The sequence below is a fragment of the Protomyctophum parallelum genome (assembly GCF_964188405.1).
Source record: "Protomyctophum parallelum genome assembly, chromosome: 22".
Classification (NCBI taxonomy): Eukaryota; Metazoa; Chordata; class Actinopteri; order Myctophiformes; family Myctophidae; genus Protomyctophum; species Protomyctophum parallelum.
Window position 1 is genome coordinate 29,984,640 of NC_139714.1, and position 18,095 is coordinate 30,002,734.

General features: G+C 45.7%; 1 protein-coding gene across 2 annotated transcripts in view; it reads right to left on the minus strand.

The window, feature by feature from the left end:
- Positions 1 to 18,095, minus strand: part of ccdc136b (coiled-coil domain containing 136b) — a 35,068-nt gene that overhangs the window by 14,959 nt on the left and 2,014 nt on the right. For both annotated transcript variants that reach the window (XM_083757623.1, XM_083757622.1), the window contains exons 3-5: positions 7,836 to 8,135; positions 6,676 to 6,750; positions 4,154 to 4,456 (exon numbers count right to left, since the gene is read on the minus strand). In XM_083757623.1, the coding sequence (XP_083613749.1) occupies positions 4,154 to 4,456; positions 6,676 to 6,750; positions 7,836 to 8,135 (678 nt within the window). The remainder of the gene's footprint in view (positions 1 to 4,153; positions 4,457 to 6,675; positions 6,751 to 7,835; positions 8,136 to 18,095) is intronic.

Sequence of the window (18,095 nt, forward strand, 5' to 3'; positions counted from 1 at the left end):
CAATTAAGAGGTCCCGTGGAGGGTCAAGTGTTATTTTGTTAATTTGTTACCCTAATTATGCCATATTATTGCAGATGACACAAACTACATTACCATATCACAGGACTATTGTCCAATACAAGAATTGAGTAAGGGCGTTGAAATCAACGATTGGATATGGATACGTTCTTCAATTAAAAACACAACTGAAGTATTAAATTGTTATGTAGTCAAGGAAGAATGGTTAAAATGCAGTGCTGAGCTTCAGTCAGGAATGTTAAAAACCACAACCTGGCTGTCACAGTCCGCTCCTCTGCCCTTGGACTGTGTCTGTGTTTTGGGACTTTTACTTGTGTTTGTGTTTTGTATCTTATTTTGTAGCAGTGTTCTGTGATTTTCTGTCTGCTGTCACCTGCCTTATCTCACCCTGTGTTATTGTATTTGTCTATATACAAGTAGATGCCCCAGTACTAACGTGTTCAGTTCCTTTCAGTTTGTCGTTGTTTATGATGTGGTCAGTTCTAGTTTGTATCTCCAGGTATTTTGTGAAGTTCCTTGTTATTTTTCCGTGTCGATAATTAAACCTCTTGAACATTAACTTCTCTGCCTGGCCTGGTCGTTCTGCATTTGAGTCCTATAACTCCGTGTCCACACCGTGACATAACTCCAAGTCCGAAATATTGGTATAGTCATGGAGACATGAAGACAAATACTATGTCATGCTAATATCACCTTAAAGCACTTGACTCAGTAGGAGTTTGGGGAAAAAAAACTAAACTCCATTAATTTATCTCCACTGAGTAGACTTGACTACTGTAATGGTGTCTGTCCATGTTTCCCTGATTGATCCGACAGCTGCAGTTAAATGGTTTGTGGCCAAAACATTAACCATCCATTCCAGACTTCTCTGGTCATCTTGGACAGGTCTGATTTCTGTCCCCAGAGTTAAAACTAAACATGGAGGAACAGTGTTCATTTGTTATGCAACACATACTGGAACAAACTCCCAGAAAACTGCACTGTCTGCAGGTCTGCTACAACTCTGAGTCAGAAGCGTAGTGTCCACAACAGGAGGTCAATTCAGTTCTAGTATACAATACTAGAACTGAAGCCCTTATGGGCCTATAACTCTGAGAGTGCACATGGAGCCAAACGAACCAAGCTCCTTACTGGTCTTACTCTCAGAGTTAAATTAACAAGCTGCTTCATCATGGTACACAGGGCTTCTCTAGAGTGTATGTCCCAGTTGTACAGCAGAAGCAGGGGTTATTGTATTTTAATCCCACTTAAAGTAAGCGCCAGATGAGTTTATAATGATAATTACCACAAAGTGCCAGACACAAATACACTATTGCAAATCCCACATTGCCAAATCCTGAGTAGCAATTCAACTCTGAGAGTTGAATTGCCGAAGGCAGAATGATGTGCACTCCGTCCATGTGTCTGTGTGTGTGTGTGTGCGTGTGTGTGTGTGTGTACATCAGTCCGTCTGTCTGCGTACAGATAATCTCCGAGCCAGTCGATGCCAAACTGTGCACACACACTCCCTGGATGCCAACGACGAACCTCTGCCACAACTCTCAAATTCTCCACAACGCCCTGTTATAGCGCCACCATGAGGCAGACATTTCTGTACATTACTCGTACACATTTTATCCACACATCACGCAAATCGGTATACACTATCTCTATAGTCATGTGATCAACACGGATCTGTCTGTCTGTAGGATTGGTCTGTCAAAATGCCACAGCGTGTGATTTCTGTGAAATTAGGCACACACATTCCCACTAGGCCGAGGAAGAAATGCCACAAACAAAAAAATATCTCCATGGTGTGAGTAATCGATAGGAAAAAAAAGTCATTATGGGGGTGAACTATGCCTTTAAGGTCCTTTACACATCGAGGGCGTTGTTTTTGAGTGATTAATTTGCCTGAAAATATAGTTTTTCAGAGCTGAGAATCAATTGTGGTGCATCAATGTTTGCCACGTACAGCAACACAGGAAGTACGTTTCCAACTATAGCGGTGGGTGTACTGTATGTTTGTTGATATTTGTTTGACCATTCTAGAACCACCGGAGAGACGGGTGGCAGCCGGAAATTAGACGGCACCCGGGAGCAGTATGGGTTGGCGCCCCAGCCTGTGTCTTCCGTGAGGAAGAAGCCCAACAAACCCACGGTGAGGCCTTTAGGAGGGCCATGCAAGCCTCAAGCGGAGCCTGCGGCACCACCAAGGGCAAGGTGGAGCCTGCGGAACCGTTGCGGCTTGAGAATCCACCATTCCTGAATAAAGTGCCTGGTGCTGGGAGTCTGGTGCAACGCACAGGGCCTGACCTGGTGAGAGCAGGAGTGGACCTGGTGAGACGTAGGAGGGGCCCGGACAGGTGTCAACCCACAGAGCCTAGTCCTTCCATGTGCCAGAATGGTACCTCCCAGTCCCGGCAGAGTAGTTCAGGAGGAACGGATTGTGTGGCCCTGGTTTTTCCCTAATGGGACTTATTGAGGGTAGCTACTGGGACGTAAGTCGGGACTTGATCACTCCCGGCTGGGTCACCTGAGTGAGGGGTATGATGTTGCAAGACCCGAAACCCAGATGATCTTGGGATACATCACTGAGGATACGTCCCAGGTGCATCCATTTATGTATGTATTTTGTTATAGAAACACAAGTCTGTGTCCGTTTATAAATGAAATAGCAGATCTGAAAAGGTGGACTTGCGTGTCAATGACGATTTCAGTGTGTCCAGGGCCTTTAGAGTCAGATTGAAACTTAGGTTTTTCCACTGTCCATTTCTGTGGACCATGGGTATGATTAAAAATCACACCCATGTGAACTGAGCGGTGCAGTGTGTGTGTGTGTCCCAAATTTGACCCCAATTAGCTGACCAAAATCACCAGACAGTGATTGATTCCCGAGTGCGGCACGGCTGCAGCTCACCGCTCCTTGGCTGCGGCTCACCGCTCCAAGAGATGGGCCAAATGCGCAGAACAAATGTCACTGCGGTAACGTGTGTGACAAATCGTACGACGACTTTGACTGCTCAGTGTGAATACAGCCCTTCATTGGGGTCAATAGGCAAATCAGCATCAGCTGCAGCAGTCAATAGGTCCTACTCAGACATAGGGACATAAAGACAGACACACTCTGTCACTTAACACTGACTCCATTCAGAGTTACCCGAGTTAATAACTTTTGATATCTTTTAATCGGACACTCGTACACTCTCGGATATGTCACACATTTGGATCACGTGAGTCGTGACCGGAGGAAAACCCCACAAAAAGGCATAGTTCACCCCCATAATGACTTTTTGGAGATATTTTTTTGTTTGTGGCATTTCTTCCTCGGCCTAGTGGGAATGTGTGTGCCTAATTTCACAGAAATCACACGCTGTGGCATTTTGACAGACCAATCCTACAGACAGACAGATCCGTGTTGATCACATGACTATAGAGATAGTGTATACCGATTTGCGTGATGTATGGATAAAATGTGTACGAGTAATGTACAGAAATGTCTGCCTCATGGTGGCGCTATAACAGGGCGTTGTGGAGAATTTGAGAGTTGTGGCAGAGGTTCGTCGTTGGCATCCAGGGAGTGTGAGTGCACAGTTTGGCATCGACTGGCTCGGAGATTAGCTGTACGCAGACAGACGGACTGATGTACACACACACACACACACACACACACACACACACACACACACACACACACACACACACACACACACACACACACACACACACACACACGGACGGAGTGCACATCATTCTGCCTTCGGCAATTCAACTCTCAGAGTTGAATTGCTACTCAGGATTTGGCAATGTGGGATTTGCAATAGTGTATTTGTGTCTGGCACTTTGTGGTAATTATCGTTATAAAGTCATCTGGCGCTTACTTCTCAGGGCTTCTGGGAAGTCGAGGCACAATGCATTTGGCTATGGGGTGTCATGGCATTTTCTACGTCGGGCTGTTCCCCCTCGTTATCGTTGCTCGCGGTGGTGGAACATTTATCGACACTATGACAAAACGATGGCACTATTTTAAGGCAGACTTTCGTGAAACAGGAGCTACAATCACGACCGGGGGGGTGATTTTACAGAAGTTATAGCGGAAAAACTCCCGCATACAGTGAAGTTATTTTGACGACCGTAAACTCAAAAACCATCGTACCGCCAGTGTCTCCCGGGACGCGTCGAGTCGTCTTCATGCCGATCTCGGCCCTGAGCGTGGTGATCTCCAGCTCGTACTCCTGGGCCGTGGAGCGCAGGCGCTGCAGCTCGGCCCGCATGCGACAGAGCTCCTCCTGCAGCGACGCGATGTCGTTCTCCCTCTCGGCCGCCGCCTCCTCCGCGGCCTGCTGCAGCACCAGCACCTCCTCCTGGGCCGAGCGCAGCTCCTCCTGCGCCTCCCCCAGCTCGCTCTCCTTCTCCTCCTCCAGGCTGTCCATCTCCTCCTGCACGGAGCGCAGCTGGGCTGCAGAGCAGAGGAGCAGTTAGTGAGGTTCCCCCAACCTTTTCATGTCAAGGACCCCCACGTTGACGCTAATTAGGCCGCGGACCCCCCATTTGAAGAGATATGCCTGCAGGGGCCCCCATAAGGGAAGATTTGTACGGCTCTAGCCGTGATTCTCAACCATTTTCATTTGAAGGACCCCCAGTTTGACATGCATTGGTCTACCAACCCATTTCTATCTCTGAGACCCCAATTTATATTGTAAAATCAATGCTAATTTAACTCTGAGTGTACAAATGGAACCAAATGGTTCCATTTGTAGAGGCCCAGAAGTGTCCATTTGGTTCCAAACTATCATTTATCTGGGGACCCCCTGGAACTCCCTCAAGGAAACCTGTGCACTTTGGGAACCGCTGAACTACATAAAACAGAAGAGGGAACAGAGGGGGAATTCAGTATTTTCCGGTTGCCGCGGGAGGGGGGGGTGGGGGGGGGTTGCTTTTACTTCTTCAGACGGAAAATGGCTCCTCAGATGGCTCAGAGGAGCACACAGAGGGTGAGTGTCTTGCACAGGGACACTCGTGAGCCGAGGGTTGAACCAGCGACATGTCATTTCCCAGACGGCCTCAACCACCCCATAACTGTGGGGTGAGGGAAGGCCAGTCTCTCTGTCTGGACTGTTGCAGGGCCCTCTCTGTCTCTGGCCTAGAGCCCTTGGCACCAACCCTAATCTTGTGATTAATGGCATGCGTGTGCGTGTGGCACAGACACAAAAGCGCACGCACGCATGCATGCACGCACGCACACTAGACGGGAGAGAGACTGATGTTGTTTACACACACGTGCGCGCACACGCACACACACACACACACACACACACACACACACACACACACACACACACACACACACACACACACACACACACACACACACACACACACACACACACACACACACACACACACACACACAGCACCCTAAAGGCCAAGTGCACACAGTCACTTGGCAATCATAAGGTGCTCTCTTTCAATTCAACTTTCATTCCATAAGCTTTATTGGGGTCATTGTTGTTTACTGCCTGTTAGATGTATCATCTCTCTCTCTCTCTCTCTCTCTCTCAAACAAATGAAACAAACAAATAAAAACCAATAAACCTGTATATAGGAGGGGCTAGCGCCCCTCAAAAATATAGCAACAGTTACATGAGTTGTCACAAAATCACAGGCCAATAAACAGCAATAAAAAAAAGTGTTCATTTAAAATGGTCCCATATAGTTCCATTTGACTGTGTAAGTGTGATGTTGTGGGCGTGAATCTGGCTCACAACCTACGCATGACATCATCTTTAAACAATACAAAGGGCAGTACCACAGTAAAGTCCTCAATGAGAGAGAGTGAGAGTGTGCGAGGTGTGCGTGTGGCAAAGGTGCAGACGATCAAAATCAGCAGAGAGTGATCGACGTTTGCGCTACTCTATGCCGAATTGAAGTGGACTCGGTCCCAGACTTTTTTTCTTTCTCCCTGGAAATAGAAACGTCTGGGTTTCCGAGGCTAGTTGTACTGTGATGATAAGAGGGCCTGCATAACACGAACATGAAGACAAATAGACTAATTACTGGCATTCTCTAAAACCCCTCGGCCCAGCTCCGAATTCCAAGCAAGCCATGTGGAGAGTGTCAGAGAAAGGATTGTTTGCGTGTGTGTGTGTGTGTGTGTGTGTGTGTGTGTGTGTGTGTGTGTGTGTGTGCGTGCATGCTTGCTCGTGCAAAGGTTGCAGATCTACAAACGCATCTGTCACTTATCGTATATTAGATGATTATTTGACAGTGGTTTCAGCCCGATTCGACCAGCATTGACTTCCATTATAATAAAGTTAATTAATATTTCCAAAACAAACAAAAACGGGAGTTACTTTCTTGGCCTACTAGCGTGCACACACTGGCAGCATGCACACACTTACAGAGCCACGAGCATGCTGTAAAAATGTAATAAAAACGAAACAACTGTTTTTGTTAGCATCCTGAAAATGCTCTCTACCGTCATGAAACTCCATTTATTTACAAACACTCACAATCCATAACCAAATTATGGCATGAGGTATTGGAGATATGAATAACCGTACTGTATTTATGTTCATCTCTGACCACTGTTGTGAGATCTGTAGGCTTTCCAAGTGGCTTTTCATCAAGTGTGCACGTACGTTTCTGTACTGTACATGTGCTTGTATACAGGCCTACCTTGCAGCCTATGGATCTGTCTGGTAAAGCTCTCAGCTTGGTGGGCACTTGCAAGGCGCTCATCTTCCAACAGACCTGGGAGCAGAGAGGGGAGGAGACCGTGAGTGGAGGAGGAAAAGAGGACAAATGACAAGGCAGGTGGTTTGGAATGACCGTGGTTTCTGTTGCCTTGTTGTTTCTTTATTCAATCTGTGTCCCAGGGGGGGAGGGGACATTACCGTTACTTTTACTTCAGCCAGCAGATGGCTGCTCAGATGAGCACATACAGGTAGGGGGACGCTGTTTAAGTGTCTTGCTCAGGGACACTTTGACACTGCCGACATTTCAATTCCATGGCGCCTCTCCACTCAGCTTGGCGGAACACAGCTGAGCAGCACGTCTGAGACCAATCAGGGTTTATTGTTGTACATCCCTTCACACTCCGACTAACCTCACATCAACACCCTGGTATTTGTTTTTGGTCCCCATCCATAATGCATTGATATTGGTATGATTATACCTATTTAAACCAATTTTAATGTAGGGTAATAATTTTTGAGGTGCACAGCTCTGGAGGTTCCGGTAGTTGTTTGATGTGAAGTTATTTTCGCTCCGACCAGATCATAAACCCGAAAATGGTATTTATCCCAGGCTACACCCCAACAGACGCAGAACTGGAATTGGACGAACAATATACTTAAAATAAATTATACAACAGGTCGTTTCGAGGAAGCAATCTGATTGGTTGAAACAGCTTCCTAGCCGTGCTTAAACCACGATATTGGCACGGCTAATCAAAACAAAGAATTCAGAGGTGCTTTTCTCTCAGAGCGCAGCAGACTCGGTGGCTAGGCTAGCTAGTTTCTTGGGACATTTGTGGTTGTAGTGGCTACATCTGCTATAGCTTTTAGTTCTGCTATACCTTTCGGCACCGCAGGCATGCATTAATGACGATAAAGAAAAGAATACCCTCTCGTGTAATATTGCTTAATTCAAGTACACACATCTGCACATCAGCGATCAGCTGATGTGCGTGAGCACATCTCTCTCATACACGCACGCACGCACGCACGCACGCACGCACGCACGCACGCACACACACACACAGGCAAGCGCACACACAGGCAAGCGCATACATAATGTACTGCATGTACAAGTGAGCGAGGGGTGAGGACACTGACCCTGCAGCTCCATGAAGCTCTCCTCATGTCTTTGAGAAAGCTCTCTGGTCTCGTCCAGTTCCAACAGCAGATGCATCACCTGAGCCCTGAGCAACTCCAGGTCCTCCTCTTCCTCTCTCCCTTCATCCTCCTCCTCCTCCTCCTCCTCCTCCATCATGATCTCCTCCTTCACCTCCTTCTCCTTTCCCTCCTGCTCCTGTTGTCCTTTCTCTCCATTCCCCGGTGCCTCGGTCCTCTCGTTGTCCTCCAGGGAGCCCCTCTCCTCAGTGCCCGGATCTGCCTTCAAGTCACACACGTCCTCTGGGAGCCCAAAACAAACAGAATGGGAAATCAGTGAGACAGGATAGTACTTAAAGTTTAGATGTTGTGGTGGATGAGCGATGCAGGGGTGTGTTACAGTATTGTACATCCAGCCATGTGTACAGTATGTGTCAGTACTGTGTGGGTATATGTTTGCTCTTATTTGTGCTCTGCCTCTCGTGCAGTATCTGTCATGGGCATCTCCTCCACCTTTGGACGTCCATGTTCGGCAACTTATAAAATAAATGTATTTCCCTGTTTGGTTTAACTTTAGGTGTTTAGTTTAGTTGGCCTGATTTACGTTTGCATATTTGGTTCTGTAGCTCTGTGTTTCGCATGTTCTGTGTCTAGGAGGACTACATCTATTGACCTCAGCTATAGGACAATTCAACGGTTGCTCTGTATTGCTACTTCAAGCAGTCATATATCTGCTTAGAGCAAAATTGTTGTACAGATACTGGGCAAATGTAACCGCTAATACATTGACTTGAAACAGCCCACTCAGCAGTTTTATCATCTAATCAATACGACTCTCCGACTACAGGAGCTAAGGAGTTCTATACACCATCTGCATTCAGTTCCCGTCATAGTCATAAGATGGATTTTGATACTTTTCTAGCCACCGCCTTTTCAACCAAAAAATATTTCGGAGGCTGCTTTTCAGCTTTTCTGGCCTTAATTATACTGTAAGCACCCACTACAACTACAAGTCCCAGCTTTAGACTTTTAGAGAGAGACAGACAAAGAACAAAATTAAGATTAAAATACGATCTTGTTTTCAGTCGAGTGGAACCCACTGACCCCACTCACACTGCTCAGCCTAACCCCCACCAACCCAGGCAGCTGATGGAGGGACCCCCCCATGAGTTGTTCCTCCACAAACCCCCTCTCGCAGCTGCTGTGTCAACCCCCCCCCCCCCACACACACACACACACACACACACACCTGTCTAGTATGTTACTAACAATATATGCCCTGATACAATAAATGGTAGAACTCCACTGTCTCTTTGTGTGCTAAAGAGCCATCTAATGGTAAGAATGAAGAATAACATTTCTCAATTTCAAAGTTACAAGGATTCAAAGCTTGTTCTTGTTATTCTTACTCAGACAGACATGCGTATACTATATACAGCTATGGAAAGATGGATTTACTGTGAGTGAATAAGACATTAACAAAGAAACAAAGACATTAACACAATGAGCAAGTGCAAAAAAGAGGGACAAACAACGACGGAAAAGGAAACAAATACGAGCAGAGAGAAGAATGGGACAGGACGGTGCAAAGGTTCTCAAACGTTTTCATGCCAAGAACCCCCAAATTGATATACGTATTTACAAGGGACCCCCAAACTGTAAGAGAAGATTTGAGAATACTTTTCTGAAAGAGCTACAAGCTGAACAGCAGATCTACAAGCTTACAATGCGTCCCAACGTGACACGTTGTGAGCTTGTAGCTCTTCTATATTTTGTGAAGAGACTTGGAGTACTGTAAGGCTGAAATAGATTGAAATAGAAGTCAGGTCCGTTTCACAAAATATAGAGGGTCTAAACTGAAGTGATATTGATTCATTCCAAATATTCGTAAAGTATTCTGTGGCACCCTTGGACTTGCATCACGGCACCCTGGTGCCCCAAGGCAGTGGTTACCAAAGTGGGGTCCGGAGACCCCCAGGGGTCCTTGAGGGAGTTCCAGTGGGTCCCTAGCTAAATGATAGTTTGGAACCAAATTGACCCTTATGGGTCTGTAACTCTGAGAGTGTGGGTCCACTAGGTTCCATTTGTACACTCTCAGAGTTAAATTAACATCGATTTTACAATATAAATTGGGGGTCCCAGAGATAGAAATGCCATTAAATGGGGGCCAGTAGTGTAGACTAATGCATGTCAAACTGGGGGTTCCTTGAAATTAAAATGGTTGAGAATCACTGCTAGAGCCGTAAAGATATTCTCTCATGGGGGTCACTGGAACATCTTTTCTAATGGGGGTCTACGGGCCAAATAGTGTCATTTTGGGGGTCCCTGGCATGAAAAAGTTTGGGAACCACTGCCTTAAGGACCCCTGTTTGAGAAGCATTCTAATAGGAGATGGAGAGAGACCCTTTGAGCTGACGCACAAGCAACTGCTGTTGCATCTCATGGCTGCCTGCCGTCATCCAGTCTAAAAATAGATTCCTCCCCTCCACTCTTCACCTCTCCCTTTCCTCTCTGGTGTCTTCATCTTCGTCTATCTCTCCCTCTCTCTCTCTAGTGTGCTCACCATCTTTTGTGTGTGTGTGTGTGTGTGTGTGTGTGTGTGTGTGTGTGTGTGTGTGTGTGTGTGTGTGTGTGTGTGTGTGTGTGTGTACATGCGTTTGTGTGTCATGGTCATGGAGATGTGTTTTGGAGAGAAGCATGCATAACAGGGCTGCAGCTTACACCTGCTTCAGGACAAACTGTAGTCAGCTCCTTTGATGTTCCGCACGCACGCACGCACGCACGGGTCGCACGCACGCACAGTCATAATCAATAATGGATGCATTGCATACTGTGTTGCAGACAGGATGGTCAAAGAGACCGTTGTACCTAATTGAATTGGTGTGCAGCAATAGTCATTGTGCCATGTTTGAGTCCCTGCACTGCTTAGTTGATGACAAGTAGCCTGTCCACAGTGTCCAGTGGTTCCCACCCCTTGGAGCCCATCTTCTTGTTTTTATTGTTAACCACTTAAGCTCGACATAGTATACTTCTCGTACAACGAATCGCTTTCAACCTGCCGTCCCTATTTTGGTTTCTGTCCATAAATACATAAGATTTACAAGCATGTGTCACATTGTGACATGTTACACAGCATGTTGTATAGCTACAAACGAAACATTCTTTCTCAAGACAATAGGCCCAGCAGACAGGAAACTTCTACTAGCTCCAGTCCAAACTAAGTAGACGTGACACGCTTCCCTAATGTTAGCCTCGCGGACCCAGGCGTTTCCTAATGTCAGCCTGAAGACAATAACTCTGGTTTATTAAAACCACACAGCCAGAATCATTGACACCCAATTACAATGCAATTATAGAAGTTTGACTAGGGGCTGTTTCATTCTGCCAGGCAGAGACTGACAATCCATTATAATTCTAACGTTCATGATCAATATCATCCTGGAATTAAGGAGTGCGATGGAGGTGGCTAGCGGGCGGCTACCTGTCAGCTGGAGGTGAACAACCCTAACACTCACATAACACATCACAGCTGGAATATTTACTATACATTCATTGCATTATATTAGTACGGTATTGCTGGTTCAAACAGTGTCAACATAACTCAATTATATCTCTCGTCACCTCTCTTTCCTCTCCCACTCTCTTCTCTCTTTCTCTCACCTCTCTCTCTCTCTGTTTTCTTTCTTTTGTTTACAGCTCTTTACAGTCTTTAGCTAGCCATTTGTCCACTTTCTCTCACTGTATCTGTTTATTTTCAAAGCAATACATGAACAAGATAGGGTGTTAATGTTAAATACCCTGCTTTATGGCTTTATTGGTGTTAAGGCATATGGTGTTAAAGACAGTGCTTTATTCTACCACAGATCTACAGAACGTCGACACCTACAGTCCTACACTGTCTCTACGGTATGCTCTCCAGAATGCAATCACATGAGATGCGGGAAGGGGAGAGAGACTTAAAGACTCACTGGTCACCTCAGCAGTACATCATATAGCAACAACCTAGCTCCAACTAGGGCTGAACGTAATAATAATAATAATAGTAATAATAACAATAACATACTTTTTCAATGACATTGCAATATTTTAGTTGTTTGAAATATGTATTGCAAAAAACAAAGCAGGCCTGCGTTGGATTATTTCACTAGTTAGTTTTTGAGTGGTGCAACCACTCCTACAACCAGCTTGCAATGTCCTCGTACGTGTTTGTTTGTTTGTTTGTGTGTGTGTGTGTGTGTGTCTGTCTGTGTGAGCATGAGTATGTGACTTAATAATAGCAGTAGGGGGCGCCAGAAACAGTGAGAGGGGTAGTGACTCTAATGAGAGAGAGATTGAGAGAGAGAGAGAGAGAGAGAGAGAGAGAGAGAGAGAGAGAGGGGGGGGGGGGGGTGGGGGAATTGCACCACTCAGTTCACACGTGTGTGATTTTTATATACATATGCAGTGAAATGAAGACAGTTGTTCAATACTCGGGTCAACTCAGCATGACACAGAATTACGAGACCAGTTACCAACAAGTCATATTAGATCATTGTAATTTATCATACTGTAGAGCATACATGGGCAACTGGCGGCCCGGGGGCCACCTTCAGCTAATGTGGCCCTCAGATTAATTTCGGAATACTGATATGTTATTGGTTTCAGCTGTTACAATTCAAAAACATTCAAACATGACCCGCTTTAATTACTTACAGTCTAAATTAGTAGCTTGCTGAGTAGTATTACAAGTAATGTTATTGTCTTTTTTATGTCCAATATATTTGTATTTAGTTCAAATTACTTTTCAGGATCCCAATTAAAAATAGCAAAAGAAATATTCAGGATTTCAATTCAAATGTATTTCAAAAATAGCCGATCTACAAGTTCAAAACGCGTCGCATTGCGACGCGTTTTGAACTTGTAGATCGGCTATTTTTGCTACGACTGCATGCATGCAATGTGGCCCCTCTGGAGTGAGCATGGAAATATAGAGGCCCTCTCCATCGTCAAAGTTGCCCAACGCTGCTGTAGAGTCTATATTATACTGTTAAACCTTCCAGATTAGACATGGAAAATGTGAACCTAGCTAGTTAAAATGTTCTATCAAGGAGTAAAAGTGTTTTAGTAGGCCTACAATGTGACTGACTTGCACAATATTTATCATTTGCAAAGTTATTGCACATGTACATTGCGATGTTGATGCACTGTGTACCATATACACACAGCAGTACCACAGCAGGTTACACTCCACTCCCACACAGTGTCTTAAGAATCCATATGGTACAGGTGCAGGAAAAAAGAAGGAATGTGAAAACACATTAAAGTATCTCAAGAGAAGAGCACGATTATAGTCCAAATTAAGTAAAAAATCACACCCGTGTGAACTGAGTGGTGGTGCAACTCCCCTCTCCCCTCTCCCCCTACCTCTCTCTCTCTCTCTCTCTCTCTCTCTCATTAGCAGGCAACAGTGCAGCACTATCTCTCTCTCTCTGTTTCTGGCACAACAGTGCCACTTTTGCCCCTACTGGTACTCATAGTCACACATGCACCACTCAAAAACAAAAAACAGTATGCATAGTACATTTCTATGTCCTGTTTAATAAGTCTTCCTTGGACTTGATCAACCTGCCTGCAAACGCATGCACACACGCACGCGCGCACACACACACACACGTACACACACAGCACATATGCAGTAAAAGCACTCAAGTGTGCCTGATCAGGAGGTGAAGACAGGAAGTGGATACAGGCTGAAAGCTGAGAACCACTCACTACTGTGCAATGTATCAGCATTTAGCAGACTGCTCTTATCCAGAGGAACCTACACAGTGTGAGATCAGCGTAATGGCATGAACCCAACAAACAACAACAGGGGAGATGATGTAGCTCAGCATAATGGCATGAACCCAACAAACAACAACAGGGTAGATGATGTAGATCAGCATAATGGCATGAACCCAACAAACAACAACAGGGTAGATGATGTAGATCAGCATAATGGCATGAACCCAACAAACAACAACAGGGGAGATGATGGCCACACAATGTAGTGGCACAAAGTAGGAATACGTAAGTAAACATCAAACCTAGAATGCTACCTACATGACATTGGTGGTCAGGCAAACAGTATTTCTATCTAAATAACAAATTAACAAATGTAACCATAGACATCTGCATAGTAAAACTAGCATCTATCAATAATAAGAGACAAAATAAGTGATTAAAGGACCGAGAAGTGCTAGGAGGTGAGGTAGAGTCTAAAGAAAACAATAAGGGAGAAAATAGGGAAAACAGGGAGTGGAAGAGGTCACTCCACAGCTTGTGAGCCAGCACGGGCCAGAGAAGACTGAGAAGAGTCTAGGATGCTTAGGGCGATGGTTAGGGTGTTGGAGAAAGGGAGGGACAGACATCCTGTGTTGTTAGCTGACCTACTTGTGTGGGAAGGGGTGTAGGGATGGATCATATCCTGTAATTGTCTTGTACGTAGGTCATCGCCAATGTTTTGAATTGGATGCAGGTATAGCAATTGGAAGCCAGTGTGAAGGGAGTGAGCAGAAGGGGGGGAGACGCGAAAGGTTATAGGGAGGTTGAAGACCAGACATGCTGCGGAATTAGTTAGTCTTTTTGCAACTGAATGGCTGGAAAATGGAAATTAATAGTTTACATAGTACACATAGTGCATGCATAAACTTTCCTTAATGATTATATCTGGTTTCAGTATTTATTTATGATCTATTTCCGCTATTGTAGTGGTCAATTTGTATTGGGCGTGGGGAGGGGGGTTAGATCAGTTAGATCAGTTGTAGGGGTTTGAGTGAGCATGCAGGCAGACCATCAACAAGGGAGTTACTGTAGTCAAGCCTGGAGAGGACATTGACTGAGACTCGGGAGAGAGTTGCTGAGCATCTCCACTCCTGTCATCTGTGCCATAACATCATCAATCCATCCATCACGCACGCACGCACGCACGCACGCACTGTGTTGTGACCTTGATGAGAAAATGCCATTGATCGAGGTCTGGGGAGAGAAGCAGGCAGCCTGAAGTATCAATAATACATCTGAATACACCCAGAGACCCACCGCCCCTTTTGCCCTGCTTCTTTAAGAGTGTTTCTGCTTCAACAGATCACAGGGCAGCCAAGAAAGCATGGGCCAAGGGAAGAGGTCGGCACATGAGACCCTCCAACTTTCTCTTCCTCTCTCATCTGTGTTCTCCCTCTATACTGTGTCATCTATGATGTGCAGAAAGTTGTACGAGGTTTTGCCGCCTAGAGACAACTTTCATCGACAGGTGACACCGAGAAGGGGAGATTGAAGTGAGCCGGTGAATTTGACATTGTAGATTAGAATCGCGTCCTTGTCTCCGCCTGTAACGATTTAGAATTTTGAATGTGTGCTTGTTTTGTCTTGGCCGTGGGTTGGCACTACAGCTCACTGCAGGTGCATTGGTTGTGCGTGTGTGTATGTGTGTAAATCACACTGTCAGCTCTCTGGCTTTGCAGCTGTGAAGACCAGGACTGATGGATGTGTCAGACAAGGAGAGACAGAGAAGAGGAAGATAGATTCAGTAGTGTTACTGTCCTTAACGGCCGAGCTACACCAGGCTTTTCAGCGCGCGTTTACGCATATACGCACACACTAGCACTTATTGGTCCTGTCCTATTTTAAGTGCGCATTTGCGGGGCTCGCGTGTGCGCGTAAACGCGCACGAAAAGCCTGGTGTAGCTCGGCCGTAACCCTCTTTTTTTTTTTTTTTTTTTTTTTTTGCGGCTTACGCCTTTTATTGATTTTTTAAGGGACAGATAGTAGGCTGACAGGAAACGGGAGAGAGATGGGGGGATGACATGCGGTAAAGGCCGTGTCGGGTTCGGGAGTCGAACCCGCGGCACACCGCGACTGGATCACCAGTCCGGTGCCCAGACCGTTACGCTACGGCCTGGGCCAAGGCCGTAACCCTCTTTGACCATGCCTTTGGGTGTTGTAATTAACCAAGCGATCCACTGTGTCAATTATCACATTCTCCTCCAGAAAGCAACCAGCATCCCCATATCATCTGAATGCAATACTCGACCACCCATATCTTTGTTACTGGTGTGCAATCTGCAATGAGGACTGGAAGAGAGATGGAGAAACAATGTATGCAGGACTCGCCGAAGCAGCCCTGTGCCCCCTCCATCCGGCACCGTATCTCTCTATACTTGCATAATGCAGCAACAGCAGCAGGTGATTTGCCAGTCAAACAAGAAACACAAAAAGAACAGAACCTTCTGTGAAAAGCTGAGCTGTGCTGCCAACACGTTACAGAAACACAGTACAGTATGTAACACTACCAGTCAGTCAACAAACACGGAGGAGGGGTTGGGGGGGGGGGGGCTCCATGATACAACCTTCTGCAATAGCGCCGTTTATAAATTATAAAATGTCACAAAGACACTTTAAACGACTCACACGATCTGATCCTATATTATGCACATATATCCTTTATACATGTGCAGCATGTTTACATATGGTTCTTTTTGGAAACAAACTTAAACTTATTGGTATATGTGTCTAATTACACATAATATACCAGTAAGACGCCTGAGGGCGAGAAGCGCCGTAAAGGGCGAGGACACGTGCACGCATCCGCCTCGTTGACGGCAGACTGCTGCGGGGTCAGATCAACATGGAATTAATTCTGTATTGGCCATAAAAGGAGCATGTCTTGAGTGTACAGGGTTTGATGAGGTCAGATCAACATATGATACTGTGTGTCAGAACAGGTCAGCTCCATACAGTATATGGAGATCTAAGGGCGGTAGCGGGGACATTCTCTTGAGTGTACAGGATTTGATGAGTGCCCAGGTAGGGCCGGGCCTTAATATTTGGGCCTGTTGAGAACTCAAGTTTTCACCACTAATAACTTTGGGGCAGGCCTGTCTAGAGTTTGAACGGACAGGTGGGCCTGTTGAGAACTCCAGTTTTCACCACTAATAACTTTGGGGCAGGCCTGTCTAGAGTTTGAACGGACAGGTGGGCCTGTTGAGAACTCCAGTTTTCACCACTAATAACTTTGGGGCAGGCCTGTCTAGAGTTTGAACGGACAGGTGGGCCTGTTGAGAACTCCAGTTTTCGCCGGCTGCCGGGCACGGCTAACCTGACTCCGCCAGATTGCAACAGCATTGAGTTCACCAGTTCCCTCCTCCTGCCTGCATCTGGGCTCTCTCAAGCAGAAACGATGAACTCGGAAGCAGCGGGACAAAAATCTGATATCTCCATAAATAATTTATAGTTGTAGATAATAATGTAGAGTTGTCTTGTTAGGTTGAGTTTACATTTGCGCTGTGGCACAGCTTCAATATGTCTATTCAATATAAGTCTAGCGTTGATCCCGCCTCTAGCGGCCCCATACAGCCGCATATCGCTCCAGACAGAATTGGTCCGGTACATCGTCTCTGCCTGAGAGAGCCCAGGCTCACCCTTCTGGAAGAAGGCAAATGTTGTCCAGCAGGGGGATTGGTTCCACCAGGCTAGGGCACGGCTGCACTAATCCTCACTGTATTGCATTAGTGCTTGTTTTTTGTCGTTGCCTTGCTTTTCTTTTATTCTCCATTGTTCTGTAAAGCACTTTGAGCTGCATTTCATGTCATGAAAGGTGCTATACAAATAAAGTTTTATTATTATGATTATTATTATTAATAACTTTGGGGCAGGCCTGTCTAGAGTTTGAATGGACAGGTGGGCCTGTTGAGAACTCTAGTTTTCGCCGGCTGCCGGGCGCGGCTGCACTAATAACTTTAGTGCAGGCCCATCTAGAGTTTGAAATTTGAATGGACAGGTATAAGTCAAAAGGGAAACATTGAAGAGGAAGGATGGATGGGGAAGGGTCAACAGAACAGGTTCTGACATATATCCATATATGGAGATCTAAGGGTTTGAGGTCAGGTGTAGAGTTGCTGGCCAATATTGATGACATCAGGGATCTCCATATATGGGCTTAACTGCGACAGCAGGTTTCATTTTCTATGACATCAGGGTCTCCACATCTCCATCCTTGATGATGTCACGAGACCATATATGGGGGCTTGCCTGGGGTGACCAACCAACCAACACACTGACGGGAAATGCACGACTCCATAGTAAATGCGACTTTCTGTTCTGTGTATTTGACTCGCATTGGGAACCCAGGAAAGCATCATTATTATAGGCTATGTATGTTTCCATTGAGTTCAAAAGTGAATTTGAATATCTATTTATGAAAGAAACAAGAAATCAGACTGCCGAGAAACACACAACTGTTTGACA